The sequence below is a fragment of the Triticum dicoccoides genome, chromosome 1B (assembly GCF_002162155.2).
Source record: "Triticum dicoccoides isolate Atlit2015 ecotype Zavitan chromosome 1B, WEW_v2.0, whole genome shotgun sequence".
In the NCBI taxonomy this organism is placed as follows: Eukaryota; Viridiplantae; Streptophyta; class Magnoliopsida; order Poales; family Poaceae; genus Triticum; species Triticum dicoccoides.
Window position 1 is genome coordinate 24,341,653 of NC_041381.1, and position 18,098 is coordinate 24,359,750.

The 18,098-nt window shown below is 41.6% G+C and overlaps 1 protein-coding gene across 1 annotated transcript; it reads right to left on the bottom strand.

Annotated features, from left to right (window-relative positions):
* Positions 1 to 10,893: 10,893 nt before the first annotated feature.
* On the bottom strand, positions 10,894 to 14,087 carry LOC119316929 (chalcone synthase 2-like). The gene is made up of 2 exons (XM_037591322.1): positions 14,061 to 14,087; positions 10,894 to 12,066 (listed from the first exon to the last, which is right to left on the bottom strand). Exons 1-2 carry the CDS (start codon positions 14,085 to 14,087, stop codon positions 10,894 to 10,896), a joined length of 1,200 nt encoding a protein of 399 aa, XP_037447219.1.
* Positions 14,088 to 18,098: the final 4,011 nt, after the last annotated feature.

Here is an 18,098-nt window from a genome sequence, read left to right on the forward strand (position 1 = left end):
TTCTGTGGATACTACGTGTGCGAGTTCATCCACAACGCGACTTTGAAAAACAAGCGGGGCTACTCTAAAAGACAATATGAAGTGCGTAAGCAATAATATTCACAATTTCATTTTATTACACCATCATTTCTGTTGAGTTTCATTCATATATATGTATTAATTAACCCCCTTCTTCAAATTAGACGTGGCAGATGCGGGATGAACTCCTAGAACCAGATCGCATGAAAGCAATTCAAGAGGAATTGGCGGGATTCTTTCTTGAACACGTCATCAGTAAAGCCGGAGAATACCATGTGGAAATTGATTTCAAATGCTAGGGGTTTGTAATTAAGAGATCTTATACATATTGTACATGTATGTAGCCAGTAGCGTCGGATACATGATACGAAAACTTGTTGTTCGACCAATCTCTTGGAGAAGGAGAGGTCGATCGATCACTTCTCTCGGTATGCATGACGAACTTCTCTACTGAATGGTTCTCTCGATCACTTATGTATATATAGTACATAGCATCGATCAAGCACGGACATAAGAGAGGACACTTCTCTCTATTAATTAGCTAGCTAACACAATATATGAAACACCTAAATTAACCCCCCAAAACCCCCAACCCCCCTCTTTTCAAAAAAAAACAAAAACCCCAGCCACTGGAATGCAAACGCGTGGATGCCTTTTGGTCCCGGTTGGAGCCACCAACCGGGACCAAAGGCCCCCTGACTGGACTCGGCGCACAGGGCCACGTGGAGGCACATTGGTCCCGGTTCGTGTTTGAACCGGGACTAATGGGTGAAGGTATTAGTAACGACCCATTAGTCCCGGTTCATGAACCGGGACTAAAGGCCCTTACGAACCGAAACTAATTGGTGTTTTTCTACTAGTGCACCGTGGTTGCCGCTGAGCCACCGACACACCGGGAGGGCCTGTACTGCCGGATGGCCTCGCCGCTTGGACCTGCCTCCGTCACGCACTTGACGACGTCGAAGGAGGCAAGCAGCCGCATGACGCGGTCCACCGAAGCCGCCCCGCCACCCTTGTCCATGGTTGGGAGCCGCGCGGCTAATTCATCCGCCGTAACTGCGCAGCTGCCGGCTGATTGCCTCGAAGATGCCCAGCTCGATTGCCGCTTTAAGGGTCATGGAGACCGCAAAGCTGGTGATGAGCCCCCACGCATGCAACCATGTTTCCTCGTCGTCCTCACCACCCGCCGGATTAATCCTACTTCCGCCCACAATATTGTTATCCATTGGTACTTGGGTGGTGCCTATAGGTTGTATAGTTCCTTGGTGGTGCCTGGAAGAAGGTAAGTATATATAGGGAGAGATCACATCTAGTGCCACTATATAACTTCTAAATGTGCAGGCTGCGACAACTTTGTTAAATCGTGGTTGTGCCACCAAACCGTGCGGAGAAATTGCACAAAAACCACTACGCGGCATTAGCGCTTGTTGCCATCTTCTTTTGGCCCATTTCTTCCTAGGCAAGCCTCACCACTTGACCGTGTCACTAACAATGAAGAGAAGATTCGCTTGTTACTTTCATTCGATGTGGCGCTCGATCAAGTCCAACAATATAACCCATACTTTCTGTGCCACCGCCATGCACACCACAACGGAAATACACGCCGACCTATGCCTGTTTGCAGTTCTTCCTCATCCGTCGCCTCCTCATTGCCGCCGTGTCCTCCCTCTTGGAAGCATCTGCTTAAATTTATGTACGATTCAAAATTCATCCATTCGAGTCCGGCAAGCACTCCCAATAATGCCATCGGGTGTGTGCACTAGTTTCCTGTCTCAGTGCACCCTTTTACCTGCCGGAGTGCATCGCTCAAAGCAACATAATCCAGACTGCGCCCCCTTCAATGTTCTATTGGGCCCTCTTGACATGGTAGTAGAACAACCTCAGGATCCCATTTTGCCCGACGGAAATTCACAGGGGCATGCGAGTGCGGGGGCACGCACCTGCCCAGCCCGCCTGGCCGCTCGATTGCCTCACGGTTCATGTAGTGGTTGAATCCTGCACGAGGGCAGTAAGTTTTAAGTTTCAGTAGTTGAATCCTGCATAGGGCATAGTAAGTTTTAAGTTTCAGCGTTGAAACTTACGGATTTTTCATCTGAAATTTCCATGTTTCAACCAAGTTTTATAGGTATAATTTTAAGCATTTTTTTCTGTTGGTCGTAGAAACAAAATACCGGACAATTCTCGACAGCGCATACTAAGTTTCAATATTGAAACTTTATATATATATATATATATATATATATATACATACATATATATATATATATATATATATATATATATAAGTTGTCAAAATATATTTAAAATGGATCTTATTTCAAAGTGTTGGTCACGAGAAACACGAACATGAAATAATAACTTAATTTGGAATTTTCATTTGGAAGATACATAATTTTGGAAATCAAAAGCCAAAATAAAAAAGAGCAGTGCTACAGGGACGACACATATCGAGCCGAAATCTGGACGATGGATCAAATCATTGTTGGATGGCATCTTTTAGCAAATCAGCACCATTTAAGATGGACATCGTCCAGATCTCGTCCATGCACTGTCGTGTGTAGAGTACTTCCGAATAAAAAAAACGCGCGCCCACGACTTCCGTGCCCCTGATTCATGTGCCCTAAATCCTCGTCCTTTTGCCTGGCCGATGTTTGCAGTTGCCTATGGCCAAATTTCTCTTCAGCTTTTGTGCAAAGCATTGAAAGGTATCCCTCCGTTCCAAAATAAATGACCCAACTTTGTACTAAAGTTAGTACAAATTTGAGTCATCTATTTTGAAATGGAGGGAGTAGTACTGTCTGGTCAAATACTCCATCGAGCGAAAGACAATTATACAGTCCAAAAAACCTCTCTCTATATAGCTTATCTAAAGGAATACATATTGTCCCGACGTCTCTCTTGTTCAAAGTATATTAGTGGAACATTTGATCAATGCATTTACTAGACCCGTCCAAATGTCTGATAGTGCTGATACGAAAATGGAAGTGGTGTCGCGGCAAACATAAATTGGAAGTTAATAAATTAAACAGCATCTAGTGAACGATTGCGTCAGTTGAATTTGTTGACCAGAGCTACGGGTTACCGCCGGCCGGCAACGACGCCTGTCATTTGGTTCGGCATCACTATGGCACCTGCTTGCCTCTATGGATGCATTTGTGCCATTTGGTACGTCCAACCATCTCGGGCTGCCAACGCGTCTAGTTTTTTTTTTTTTTGACATGACAAGAGCTCGTGTAAGTTGATGTGACAGCAGAAGTGGAACAGTATACCAATTCAAACCGAATTAGGGGCAACAAAAAATCGTATGGGGTCGGAAGCAGAGGTTGATCTCGTGTAGTGTAGTTGATGAGACGGCAGAGGTTCGGCAGTAGTTGTTGGTCGTAGCGCTCGGTAGCATCCGGCTTAGATCGATCGGATGGGGCCAGGGCATCCGGCCGGCCATGTGATATATAGTTCGACCGATACCTGCAGCCTCGCAAGGTTCTTTACATTCAATATGAAAGAAAATACAATTGACAACAAAATATAAACATCCACTCCCACTGTTCACAAATATAAGATGTTCTACTCCCTCCAATCAATATTACTTGTCGCTGGTCTAGTATAAAATTGTACTAACTTTGTATTAAATCATCGACAAGTAATATGGATCGGAGGAAGTAGTTTTTCTACTTTGAATCGGATGAAAATAGACAAGTTTTATGGTGTCTGTTCACTCATTTCAGTCCGTGTTTCATTCATATTGAAATATCGAAAACAACTTATATTTTTGAATGGAGGGAGTACTTTACTTGCATTACAAGTGTGTCTACCAATATACAAGTGTGTCTAAAAAAACAATAACAGATAAGCTAGTGAATATTACCTAGTGGCCACACCTGTAGAGAAATAGGGCAACTACGTCTTCCTCCTAAGAGACTCCGCCGATGCTGGTTCCCTCGCCGTTGATTTCCTTCTGGTGCCAATGAGGTGGAGGAAACCCTCCTATGGGTGTGTCTATGTTGTCCGCGGTCACCCTTGCTAGAGTATGGGATAAGTATTGTTATCTGGCTCGCGCCATCAATGGAGAGGAATAAGATCTACACATCTTTGTGCCGAGCTTCTGCCAGGGGCGAATCTTGTTCCTTGTTTTTGTCTTCATTTCATCTAGGGAAACTTGGAGTGCAAACACAGGGGTGCTCCCGTGCTACGCTTGGCCGAACGTGTGGAAACATAAGGGGCAAATGTAGGAGCGAGGCAACCCGACTTGACCAAGAACACAACTCGACGATTGAAGCACATAGGCCGGGGAAGTCCTAAGTGATAGTTATATTATTAAGTTTGATTATGATCCTGCATGTAATTATCATGAGAGAGGCAAATATGGTTATAGAAATCTTCATGTTACAAAATCACCTCTTTTTGTGATGAATGTAAGTTGGAATGTCTTTTTGTCTTGAATGTACTAGGAGGTGATGGATCCACTCCTTGCTCGCCTTTTTTTTCTTTTTGGAAAATCCTCAACTGTGGCCTTTCTCGTGTGGATAGCAATTGGGTTAGGATGATAGTCCGAGTTAAACAGCATGCACTATGCCTACTTGTCTGGAGACAAATTGAACCTTGTTAAGTCCATTTTCACCAGTATTACTTAACAGTGACAAATTGACCCTTATCAGTGATGCTTCCGAGCAATTCAAGAGGAATTTGTCTCCAGTGACTTAATAAGTGACCCTTATCAGTAAGCGGGATGAACTCCTACCACATGATCGCATACGAGCAATTCAAGAGGAATTGGCGGGATTCTTTGTTGACCACGTCATACCTAAAGACGGAGAATACCATGCGGAATTGCATGATTTGGGTAGATGATGTCAGGGATCGTAAAAGATGTTATATTGTATATATGTAGTATCGTCGGATAGATATACGGAAATTTGTTGTTCGACCAAGCACGGAGAAAGAGAGGTCACTTCTCTATATATATGTTCATGCATGACGATCTTGTGTAACGGCTTTGGGATGATAGCATTGTAAAACACTATACCATTCTGCCATGATTGAAGCCCCACTGATTCATACTGCCTGTCCAGATTACCCAATCATACAATATGCAGATGATACCATCCTAGTGGCCAATGTTGATCACAGAAAGATTCAGCACATCCAAAATCCCCTTCTGCACTATGCTCAATACTCTAGACTCAGGATTAATTATGCTAAGTCTACAATGATCTCAATCAACACACCTGTTGATAAAATGAATGAACTCTCCAACCTTTTAGGCTGCAAGATTGGTACTCTGCCCCACACCTACCTTGGACTGCCACTGTGTCTCACAAAGCCTAGGGTGGAAGACTTCATACCAATGTTGAACACAATTGAAAATAGATTACTAAGTTCCTCTATAAGGCTATCATCTGGAGACAAATTGAGCCTTATTAAGTCCATTTTCACCAGTATGCCTACTTTTTTCATGTGCACTCCGATGATACCCAAAACAATCATCAAACAAATCAATTCCTATCTTATGAACTGTTTTTGGAAAAATTATGGCACAATGGACATGGGTACTATGCGTATTTCTTGGGATAAAGTCAGCAGACCAAAGCACCATGGAGTTCTAGGGGTATTAGATCTCCAGACACATAACAAGGTTGTTCTCCTCAAGTTTTTGCACAAGTTCTTCAACAAGATTGACACACCCTGGGTGAGCATCATTTGGGAGAAACATTATCATAAAAGATTACCTGAAGAGAAAAAGGTGGGATCATTCTGGTGGAGAGATGTGCTAAAACGTCTCTCTATGTTCAAGCAGCATGCCATCTGTAAAGCAGGCATGGGAGATTCAGTTTATTTATGGTCTGATAATTGGCAAGATTTTCCATTATATGCCAAATACCCGTAACTGCACTCATTTGCTATCAATCATGACATCTCTCTGAATAAAGTGTTGGAATATAGTGATATCAGTCAGCTATTTCACAGGCCACTATCTCAGCTAGCCTATGAAAAATTCAACACCTTGCAAGCTCTTCTTACTGGCCGACCCATATCTGTAAACCAAGATAGATGGACATATGCTTGGGCAACACCAAAATTCTCATCCATGAAAATGTACAAAGCAATCAAGGGAGAAGGCACAACTCACAACATCTTCAGATTTCTTTGGAAAACAGCATGCAAACTCAGACACAATCTTTTTTTGGCTGTTAATCTGTGATTGCCTCAGCACAAGGAACTTAATTCATAGGAGGAACATGTATTTGGAAGACTATACTTGTGTTCTATGTGCAGATGCCATTGAAGAAACAGTAACCCATCTATTTTGGGACTGTCAATTTGTTTGGAGATGATGGCGCTCCATAGCACCGAACAAGCTATGAGGAATCTCAGTATATGATGAAATACATCTAGCCATGAACAACGTCCGATCAAAAATTGCATTGGATATCATTATTATGGGCTGCTGGGGTATTTGGATAATCAGGAATGATAAAATCTTCATAATGGCTACTCCTTCTATTGATACATGGAAATATTATCTGAAAGAGGGTCTCCAAGTTACAGAGCTCAGAGCCAAAGCATCCAAGGCCGAAAAGATCAAACTTTGGAGAGAACAGAACACCTAGTTTAACCATGTTGTTCCCTAGAGCAGGCATTGGCTGAATAATTTTCTTTATTTTCTTTATTTTTGCATGTACATAACTTTTACTAATGAAAATTTACCATAGAACAATTGTTCTACAGTTTCGTCTCAAAAAAAAACAAAAAATGGTAATATAGACGTCCACTCCCTATGTTCACGGATATAAGATGTTCTACTCCCACTGATTAATATTACTCGTCGCTGGTCTAGTACAAAATTATACTAACTTTGTACTAAATCAGCGACAGGAGGAAGTAATTCTTTTTCAAATTGGATGAATATAGACATGTTTTAGCGTGTTTGTTCACCCACTGCAGTCTGTGTTTCGTTCATTTTGGAATATCCAAAACAACTTATATTTGTGAATAGAGGGAGTAGTTTACTTGCATTACAAGTGTGTCTACCGATATAGAAGTGTGTCTAGAACAAAGAATAACAGATAAGCTAGTGAATGTTACCTAGTGGCCACCACCGAGAAATAGGGCAACTAGGTCTTCCTCCTAAGAGACTTCGCCGATGATGGTTTCCTCACGCTGGTAGCCTTCTGGCGCCAACGAGGTGGAGGAAACCCTCGTATGGGTTGTCTATGTAGTCCGTAGTTGCCTAGTTTGAGTATGGGTTAAGTATTGTTATCTAGCTCGCGTCATGAATGGCAAGGAATAAGATCTACACATCTTTGTGTCAAGCTTTTGCCAGGGGCGAATCTTGTTCCTTGTTTTCGTCTTCATTTTGTCCAGCAAAACTTGCAGTGCAAACACAGGGGTGCTCCCGTGCTACGCTTTGCCTAACGTGCGGAAAATATAAGCGGCAAACGTAGGAGCGAGGCAACCCTACTTGACCAAAGACACCACTCGAACATTAAAGCACATAGGCTGAGGAAGTCCTAAGCGATAGTTATATTATTAAGTTTAATTTTGGTCCTGCATGTAATTATTATGAGAGAGGAAAATGTGGTTATAGAAATCTTCATGTTACAAAATCACCTCTCTTTGTGATGAATGTTTTAAAATTGGATTTTTTTTTCTCTTGAATATACTAGGAGGTGATGGATCGGCTCCTCACTCGCCTGTTTTTTTTCTTTTTGGAAAATCCTCAACTGTGGCCTTTCTCGCGTGGCTAGCAATTGGATTGGGATGATAGTCCGAGTTAAAAAGCAGGCACCTCTTCTCCTCTGGAGCAGCGACCCTTTAGAACATTTGACAAATGAAAGTTAAATGTGGTGGAGGACAAAACAGAGAGTAGATTTGTTTGTCGAGACCTTCAAAATAACCCGAAAACACACATGCAGCTTCATAGGCCTATCTTCTCCTTCCGTATAAAAAGAACAAGTAAAAAGAGGCCGGACAAAGTAAATGTAATGATCGCCTCTGGCCGCTAATTAATTTGCCAGCACAAGCTGCTGGAGAAGTGGCCTCCATTCCTCTTCAGGCTCCACATGTGCACCTTCATAGGCCTATCTTTTAGACAAAAGATATCTCATCCATGTATACGGATCTCGCTGTTTGCACCTGTAGTAATTGCATGTTTCCATATGGCCATGCTTTCTAAAGGATTGTGAATCCACAAGCATTTAATCGATGAGTTGAAGTGCTGATGAGGTTCGTGCAAAGACATGATTGAGAATATTGGCCAGTTGCGGGCTAGCTGGTCGAATGTCTATTTAATTTGGTCTACCTCCACAGGCCGGCTACATCATGCCTTCAGACCAATGGAAAAATAGCGTGCTACGACAAAATAGCAAGGCATTCAAAATATTCTATTAGCATTCTATTAACGAGACATTGTACACTGATTTATTAAGGAAGGCATTTCTCAGAATGCTATAGTGTGCTATTAGCGATGTTATAGCGCGCTAGCAGAGGTAAATATATCAATCAGGTTTGATATAATTCATGTGTGCTATAGATTTTGGTAGTTCATATGTGCATCTATTTTTCTGGTGCATATATGTGTAGATTTGGGTGCAGGCATTGAATTTTCTGATAATTTTAATACAAGGTGTGATAACTACACATATGTATATATTTTTATCATAATTAGGAGAAATAAATATTAAAAATGATTATACGCTGAAATCTCCATACCAATTTTACTAACTCAATGTAATAAAAATAAGCCTTATGTCTGTTATCTGGCAGAAACATGTGATACACAAACCCATATATGTGTTGCAGATTAAAAAAAGCTATAATCCCCATCTTACCTCAATTAGATATTTTGAGATCTATCTGCCGTAGTGTAACAGCAAAGTGCAAATTTATTTTTGAGGTAACTTAAATATCACCCCTTGCTAATATATTATGGTCTCAGGATCTCCTCATTGTCGGCAAAGAAAATGAATGTCTGCAGGCATTCCTGATAAAGAAAAGCTTTGACGATTAATTTAAAAAGTTGAAATGACCTAAACATTTGTCAAATATGTTGCCAACAGACATATGCTCTTGCCGACACAAGACCAAATTCAACAGCTCCTAATGAGCGATCCCCATGAAGAAACATAGTAGGCGCATATAGTACTTTAGTGACAAGAAAATCTGCAGATTGACCATGAAAGAGGATGGTGTGCTCCTTGGTGAGCGAAGGCGTTGATGAGCACACCGTTGCCCTACAATGTCAAGTGCTCAGGCCCATGCCACGAGCTGATGGTGAGTACTGGCCTATTGCAGCTCCATGAGTTTCTTTTGTCTACATGTACGTGATGTGGGCAATGGTAATTATTTCAAGCAGGTTTGATCTATATCATACATGCTAAAAAGTTGGAGGTTTGATTATTATCTTGCGTGAGCTTTAGATTTGGGTTGGGCACATTCATCACTTAATTTACTGCTTTTTGTATGAAGCATATATATGGCTGGTGATGACATGTTACTATATTTAGTTGGTTCATTGACTGCAGCCCGTGGGATTTGCCAATACTTTGGCACAAGATATGATAACTACACATATATCTACTTATGCCATTATTAGGAGAATAGTGCAAATAGTACTAAAATCATCATGTGCTTAAATTTCCATGCTAGTATACCGCTACAAGGTTATAAAATTAAGCCTTCCATTGTATCATTTGTGAGGAAGATCTCATGCACACACACAATTATCCATGTCATGAACCAATATGACTTTTATATTTTCAATGGAAAATAACTAGAATTCCCTGATTTTCCTCAATAGGGTTCTCTTAGAAATTTAATCATGAAAATAAATCAGGTCCCCTATCTGATGATGTTTAACAAAAAAAACTCTAAAAATGACAATATATTTTTCATGTAATATAAATGGTTTCAATATCGCATTTTTTCAGACAGAATGAATGAAGTGCATGGATTCACTACTTATTACCAGGGGGAAATGAATGCGCACATGTACTCCCTATAGAACACTTTGCATGAATATCTTATGTAAATTTGATCTTAAAAATGATATGCTCTTAACGATAACAGTAAAGATGTTATCGAGAGTGCTCAACATCTCTAAACCATAACACCAAACTCCGTCATAATTTGTAGGGAAAAAAGGATAACAAATGATACATCCACTGAATTTTGCATTTGCAAAACTACAGCCACCAATACACAAGCAACCTTCATGAATATAAAGTTCCTGGGATGAAAAATAGCTGTGTCTCGATTGATGGCTGGAAAGGAGTATACATGCAAACAGTACAATCACAAATGGATGGAGCTGTTTAACTCGATCCTTTTATCCATACAAAATTAGAAATTAAATACTATTACACTGATCAAAATAGTGTCCTGAATGTCCCTATTTGAATACCGAAAACACTAGCCTCTGTAGGTGCACGGGGTTAATAACTAGTATGTCTAATTAAGAACATTCTATCATAGATGGCTTTAGCATCCCAGACATATGGATTATGCAGTTCTCGTGGCAAAAGTAAATAGATGGTTAAGAAGCTCAATGATGAGGATGAGAGGGAAAAGAGACAGGCAGCTGAACCGTACATGTTTGAGGATGTAGACCATGCAACCCACATACATTATATAAAATTACTAATAAGAAACATAATGTTGAACATTTCTAAAATACACGAGGTACATCAGGAGCACATAGAACAGGGTTTGGTGAGGAAAACGCATATCAATTCTTACAGTAGAAACACAACAAAAAGTGAAAACCACTGATAATGGAAACTGAGAACAACCATCACACGGTCGCTCTCGTAACTACTTGTAGTACTGGGGATTTCATGTTGTTGGCGAATAAATAATAAAGTGTGGTTTGCTGATCGATCATGCAGTGGCTGTGATCGGGACGCTGTAGAGGACGAGTGTCTCGACGGTGAGGCCGGGGCCGAAGCCAAAGAGGACACCCCACTCCTTACCCTCTCCAGTGGTTGCTTGGCCATCCTGGGAAGAGGTCTTACGCATCACGTCGAGGACGAAGAGGACACATGCGCTGGACATGTTGCCGTACTCCGACAAGACCTCTCGGCTGGCGCGCATGCGTTCCTTATCAAGGCCAACTTTCTCCTCAACCATGTCCAGGATCGCCGGCCCGCCTGGGTGTGCAATCCAGAAGATGGAGTTCCAGTTGTGGATGCCAAGAGGCTTGAAGGCGTCCTCGAGCGCTTGCTCGATGTTCTCGGAGATGAGCCCGGGCACGTCCTTCAGAAGGTGGATGGTGAGCCCTGCCTCTGTAAGGTGGCCGTTGATGGCATCCTCGGAGCCGGGCAGGATGGTCTGGCTCGCTGATACCAGCTGGAAGAGTGGCTTCTCGAAGGGCTCGTCGGGGTCGGCACCAATGATGGCAGCGGCCGCGCCATCGCCAAAGAGCGCATGTCCGACCAGCGAATCCAAATGGGACTTGGAGGGGCCACGGAATGCCATGGCGGTGATCTCCGAGCAGACCACCAGCACGCGTGCGCCGCGGTTGTTCTCGGCGATGTCTTTGGCCATGCGGAGCATGGTGGCACCGCCGAAGCAGCCTTGCTGGTACATCATGAGGCGTTTGACGGTAGGCGAAAGGCCGAGAAGCCTGGTGAGCTGGTAGTCGGCGCCCGGCATGTCCACGCCGGAGGTGGTGCAGAAGACGACGTGGGTGATCTTCGACAGCGGCTGGCCCCACTCCTTGATGGCCCTCTCTGCCGCCTCTTTCCCGAGCTTGGGGACCTCGACGACGACAATGTCGTGGCGCGTGTCGAGCGACGGCTCCATGTGGGAGCAGAGGCTGGGGTTCTTTTTGAGGATCTCCTCGGTGAGGTGCATGTGCCTCTTCCTGATCGTGGACTTCTCGCACATCCTCTCGAACTTCTCCTTGAGGTCCGAAAGGTGCTCGCTTTTGGTGACCCTGAAGTAGTAGTCCGGGTAGGTGGCCTGGTACACGCAGTTGGCCGGGACGGCCGTGCCGATTGCGAGCACGGTCGCCAGACCCTCCGCCCGCTGTGCCCTTCGCACTTCCTCCAACTTCACCGCCGCCATTGATCAGCACCAGGGGGTACTAGCTAAGTAGCAAGGTTTTGTAAGGTGCACTTAACATAAGATTGTATTTCAAACTCTGGTGATAGAACTCACTGGGAGTGCTGCCACTTTATAGAACATGATTTGCTAATGGGTTCAATTTGTTTATACCGGGGTTGAATACACCGACGACTGAGCTTGTTTGTTTTCTTAATTCTGATGGGAGCGCCTGCAGCTTAGAGAAACTCTACCAAAATAGCGGTCTTAAGGAGCACGTACGGTGCACAAGAAATCAGCTTAATTTAGCAGTCGCGGCATTGTTTCAAATTTTAAAAGCAAGAACCAAAAAACAACTCGGCCAGTGAGTTTGCCTTGTTCGGCCCGCGGCAAACAGGCCACAGCTGGACCGGGTCAGCAATCATTATAAGGAACTCGACAAAACAAAAAAGCAACTACTGCCGAGTACGTAGAAAGGCAAACTCGTCAAACACAGAGTGGTAGACGAGACGCGCCGTTAACGGCGATGCCACATGGCATGCACGTTTGCCGAGTTCCATCTAGGCTGACGTACTACCTGTGTGAGGCTCACACGTAGCATGCCTTGTTTTGCCTAGTTCCATCTGACAAAGAGTCGGCAGATCCTTCACCGAGTTCCTGGCACGCGGTTTGCGAAGTACCTTTGTTTTGTTGTCGGTTGCCAGGTAGGAGGTCATTGGGGAGGCCAGTTCTCGATTTATGTTCGAGTCAAGGTACTGGTGCTCAGTCCGTGAAGTGCAACGCGCGATGGACTCAAGGTGTGGACTTATCCCTAATCATTTACCCCCTGATTTTACATGATGTTGTTACCTATGTCCGCATGCACCCATCTAATGCTACCTCAATAAAGATTGGTGCAAGGGAATGCAACATGAGAATTGTCATTGGCGTCGTGCTTTGCAAATAAATTCTGAAAAAAAGTTTAATTGATGGGTTAATCAAAAGCCAAAAAATATGCTGTAAAATCCCATGTTCATCAGAAAATATAGACATCAATCTAAATGATCTTTTACAATGATCCCCTGTTCATCCATGACGCAAGTACTTGGCTGGCCGGCTGCAACATCCTTCAAGTGCAGATCAAAATTTGAACGATAAAGAGGAAATAAACACTAGTGGCACCAGTAGCCCGCCGGCCGGCCTGCCGAAACGTCCTTCGTCCTTGGTATATATGAGTGTCCTATACCAGTTGGCGTTTTCGTCAATCATAGCAGCTTTGACATAAGGAGGCTGGTACTTGACCCATTATCTCAACTATCCAAGCCTGGATGGAAGTTCTCCTTGGATTCACGTCCTTCATTTCTGTTTTAAAATTCTTTTTTGCAGTCTTCCGTTAATAATAGGACACATGGAAGCTGATGTGCATTAGCGATAAAGCAACAGCGATAACGACGCATGGTATCACCATGCTACTTGGGAAGCAGGGTACATCGGATGAGCGAGCATACCCCCAGATATGTGTCTTTCCACGTCCCAACAGATGAGCTAAAAAATAATGCCACCTTCCTCCTACAGCTAAATCTATATCTATATCTGTACTCTATATCTATATCTATATCTATACCTACTAATAAAAGAAATGGGTATTCTTAGTCCGTTATGCTATTTTATAGTAAAACCCTTGATTTTTCTGACATTAAATCCACAGTACATATCAAATGTTTTTTAAAATATTCATATCTTCTAAAACGTAACTCCAAATTTAACATGTTATATATGAATTTTGATTAGAAAAATATGTAGATTTTGAATATGATTACCAGTTAAGAATTAAAAAACATACTATCTAGGATGCAATCTTAATCAATAATGCATTATCCGTCTGGTTTTTTTTTTCGTTTTCCTTTACAGGCCCATAAGAATACCCCATTTCACACATGACATGAATAAATGCATGATCACTTGATCATTTCTTTTATGAATTAAATCTATATGCAAGCCGCGTTACCTGTGGACTGCTGAACTGTGCTTCTGTCAGCTAAGACCATCATTGTCTGCCGTAGCTACAAATTATCGGATTATAGACCATTTTTTTTTTTGTAAATTAAGGGCATGTGGTATTCTTTTTCTCCCCTTGCAACGCACGGGCCTTTTTGCTAGTAGTTTCTAAACTATGCTTATGGGACAGCCGGTGTATGATGTGATCTAACGCGTGATTAAAGTTTCATTTTATGTTACAAAGATTTGCACAATATATGCATTACTAGTTTCTTCCAAAAAAATCTATCTATCTATCTATCTATCTATCTATCTATTATTATTATTATTACTACTATTATTATTATTATTATTATTATTATTATTGTTATTATTATTGTTATTATTATTGTTATTATTATTGTTGTTATTATTATTATTATTATAAGACAGAAGAAAAGGAATGGTGGAGATTTCTTAAACTTCAGTTATGGAAATTTAACGGTGGATATTCATCATCTTATATACGTAGGCCAGAATAGATGAAAATGATACAAAGAGGCTACGTGCAGTTAGGATCCCCATTCAGGTTGTCTTGTAAGACAAATGCATAAAGTAGTGCAGGACTCACACGAAGGATGTGCATGTGAACAGGAAATCTCCGGCAAATAAATACAACCTGAATGGGGATCCTAACCGAACATCGAATTTTTGACCATGATAAATCGAACGTGTTTTATGGCAATTTTAGTTGACACGAGTATGTCAACTCAGTTTGCAAGCATGCATGGCAATTTCTGGTAAAAATAAAACTGAGGGCGGCTCTGCCATGCATATCAACTAAACTTGCCATGGTCAACAAATATAAATCACCCACCCACAAGAAAAAATGCCACAAAAAACTTCTATTTGCCATGGTCAAATCCCAAACGTTTGGGACTTTTCGGCGTCCTATTTAAAAGGACATAACATGCACATTATCCTCTCTTACCCTAGGTTTGCCACTACAAGAAATATGTCAACTGGTGACCTTCTGTCAGTGACCCTGGAAGAATTGGTCATAGATCTATGACCATTTCAGACCAATTGGTCAAAAGCTGTTCGGGGGGCTCCAACCCTAAACCATTGCGACCATTTTGGTCAGAAAGGTCGTAATTTCCTTACATGAAATGGTCACAAAGCAAACAGTGCTATTCCGCTGCCTTATTTCTAGTTGTTAACGAACAATATAGATGGTCATAGCCTTGTAGATTGTGGTGGGTTGTGATGACTAGGCGCCATCTCATCAGTTTTGCCTATGTGTCATGTCCATGTGGCGGTTTTTGCCCTAGGTTGTGAAGCAACCTATATTTCTGTTATTCCAAAAATTCCCAAAAAATTCTCATAAATGTTTTGGATCATATCTTCATCAAATATGTCAAAAACATTCCTTGCCTAGTTCAAAAATAATTCGAAAATATTCATTTTACTAATCTGTTTAGAGCAGCACTTTGTGAAGGAAGTACCACTTTGGCATGTCCAAATGGTATCCATTTTCTACAGTGTTTTCCTATGCCCAAATAACCATCCTACACCAAATGCCAGCTCAATCCATTCATTATTTTGAGCCCAGCTTCAATATTCGTATTTATGTCCAGTATGGTACTTTGTAAAGCAAGTACCACCTAGGCTCCTCCTTTTGAGGTGACAATTTGTGAAGACGGTCTCCTTAGTAATTGATCATCCTCAGCCAGAACTCACGCCCATTAGCCATGTGCATTTCCCATACCGCAAATCAAAAACTTGGCTGCTTATTCATGTTTGAGCATCGATCGGTCTCCTCGTGAGAATCTTATGTTGTGATTTTCTTCCTAGCACCTACCTTGGGAGTGCCCAACCCACTAGACATGTCTAGGTCGCTCAGAACACATGGCAACGCCACAGTCACGCGGTGACCACGCGGCGGGCATGCGACCTAACGCGCTCTAGAGTTGGGGCCCTCGGCCACCGTCCAAACCTCGATGTCTCGCCATCAAACCATGTATTTCTGATTAAATAGATACTTATTTACCTAGCAATGATTTTTGGAAAAAAATAAAGAGCAAACTATGAGGCACCTGCAGTTCAAATTTGACCCGCTTCCAGCTGAATCAGCGGGAATTTGTCTTTTTCACCAGAGGTGGATCAAAACATTTGACACCCAACCATTTTGTCAATTGTGCATTATATATGGCCTAATATTTTATAAAACTTGTTAGGTATAATTTTACAACAAATATATGGTAGATCCTTCACAAAAAAACTCATTTTGGGCCCTTGAAAAAATGGAAAATGAATTTTTCATCCAAAGAAAAATGAAAACTTCCTTAGGCAACATTGTTTGTCATTCCAAGATGCACCCTTGTGCATGATATGAGGTCATTTGAACAAACTATGCCATGAATGTGGCCATAAGATTGATCATTTGGCTTGAAAGTCATAAATCTTCACACATGATAGCTCATTTCTGAGAACATTTTTTTGTAATAATTACCGTATTATAAGTTTATTATTTTTCCTAGAAACTTGGTCACATATAATGACACAATGCGGAGGTTTTCCAATTTTTTGATTTTTTTGAATTTTTTATGCCCGTTTGAAAATGCGGTCAAAACGCCGGGAATGACCGTTCCTAGCTAGTGGTTGAATCTTGTAATTTTTTTGGTGTTTCTCTGATTAAATAGATACTTATTTACCTAAAAATGATTTTTGGAAAAAATAAAGAGCAAACTACGAGGTAGCTACAGTTCAAATTTGACCCGCTTCCAGTTGAATCAACGGGAATTTGTCTTCTTCACCAGAGGTGGATCAAAACTTTTGACACCAAACCATTTGGTCAATTATGCATTAAATATGTCCTAGTATTTTGGAAAATTGATTTGCTACAATTTTGCAACAAATATATGGTAGGTCCTACACACAAAAACCTCATTTCAGGCACTCGGAAAATGGAAAATGGTTTTTTCGTCCAAAGAAAATGAAAACTTCCTTAGGAAATATTGTTTGCCATTCCAATATGCACCCTTGTACACAATATGAGATCATTTGAACAAACTATGCCATGAATGTGGCTATAAGATTGATCATTTGGCTTGAAATCCATGAATCTTCACACTTGATAGCTCATTTCTGAGAACACTTTTTTAAAACAATTACCATATTACAAATTTATTATTTTTCCTGGAAACTAGGTCACATATAATGACACACTGCGGAGCTTTTCCATTTTTTTAATTTTTTTTGAATTTTTTATGCCCTTTTCAAAATGCGGTCAAAACGCCGAGCTTGACCGGTCCTAGCTAGTGGTTGAATCTTAGAATTTTTTGGTGTTTCCCTGATTAAATAGATACTTATTTACCTAGAAATGATTTTTAAAAAACATAAAGAGCAAACTACGAGGTAGCTATAGTTCAAGTTTGACCCGCTTCCAGCTGAATCGGCGGGAATTTGTCTTTTTCACCAGAAGTGGACCAAAAACTTTTGGCACCAAACCATTTGGTCAATTGTGCATTAAATATGTCCTAGTATTTTAGAAAATTGATTTGGTACAATTTTGCAACAAATATGTGGTAGGTCCTTTACAAAAAAACCTCATTTCAGGCAGTCGGAAAATGGAAAATGAATTTTTCGTGGATCAAAAGCATTTTACATAAAATCATTTGGTCAATTATACATAAAATTTGGTCTAATACATAGAGTTGGTAGGTTCGTCACAACAAAACTATTTTTTATACTTCAACAATGAAAAGTGCTTTTCTCCTGCAAAAGAAGTTATTTTTAATCATTTACGACCTATTTATATGGTCATAAAATCATCAAGGCCTTTATTGCATTCTGATTGGTCCACGAGCACCTCACGCGGATCATGCCCGACCACCGTTGGATAGGCCTGGATTCGATGGCAGCCCTCTCCCCCACCCCCTCTACCCCTCATCCCTCTCATCCCCCTCCCGAATCAGCGCAGCTCTCGTCCAAACCCTAGCCGCGCCCTCCTCCGTGCGCCGCCTCCCCCATCGATTCCTCCCAACACCGCCGATCCCCTTCAACCTCTTCCACCCATCCCCTCG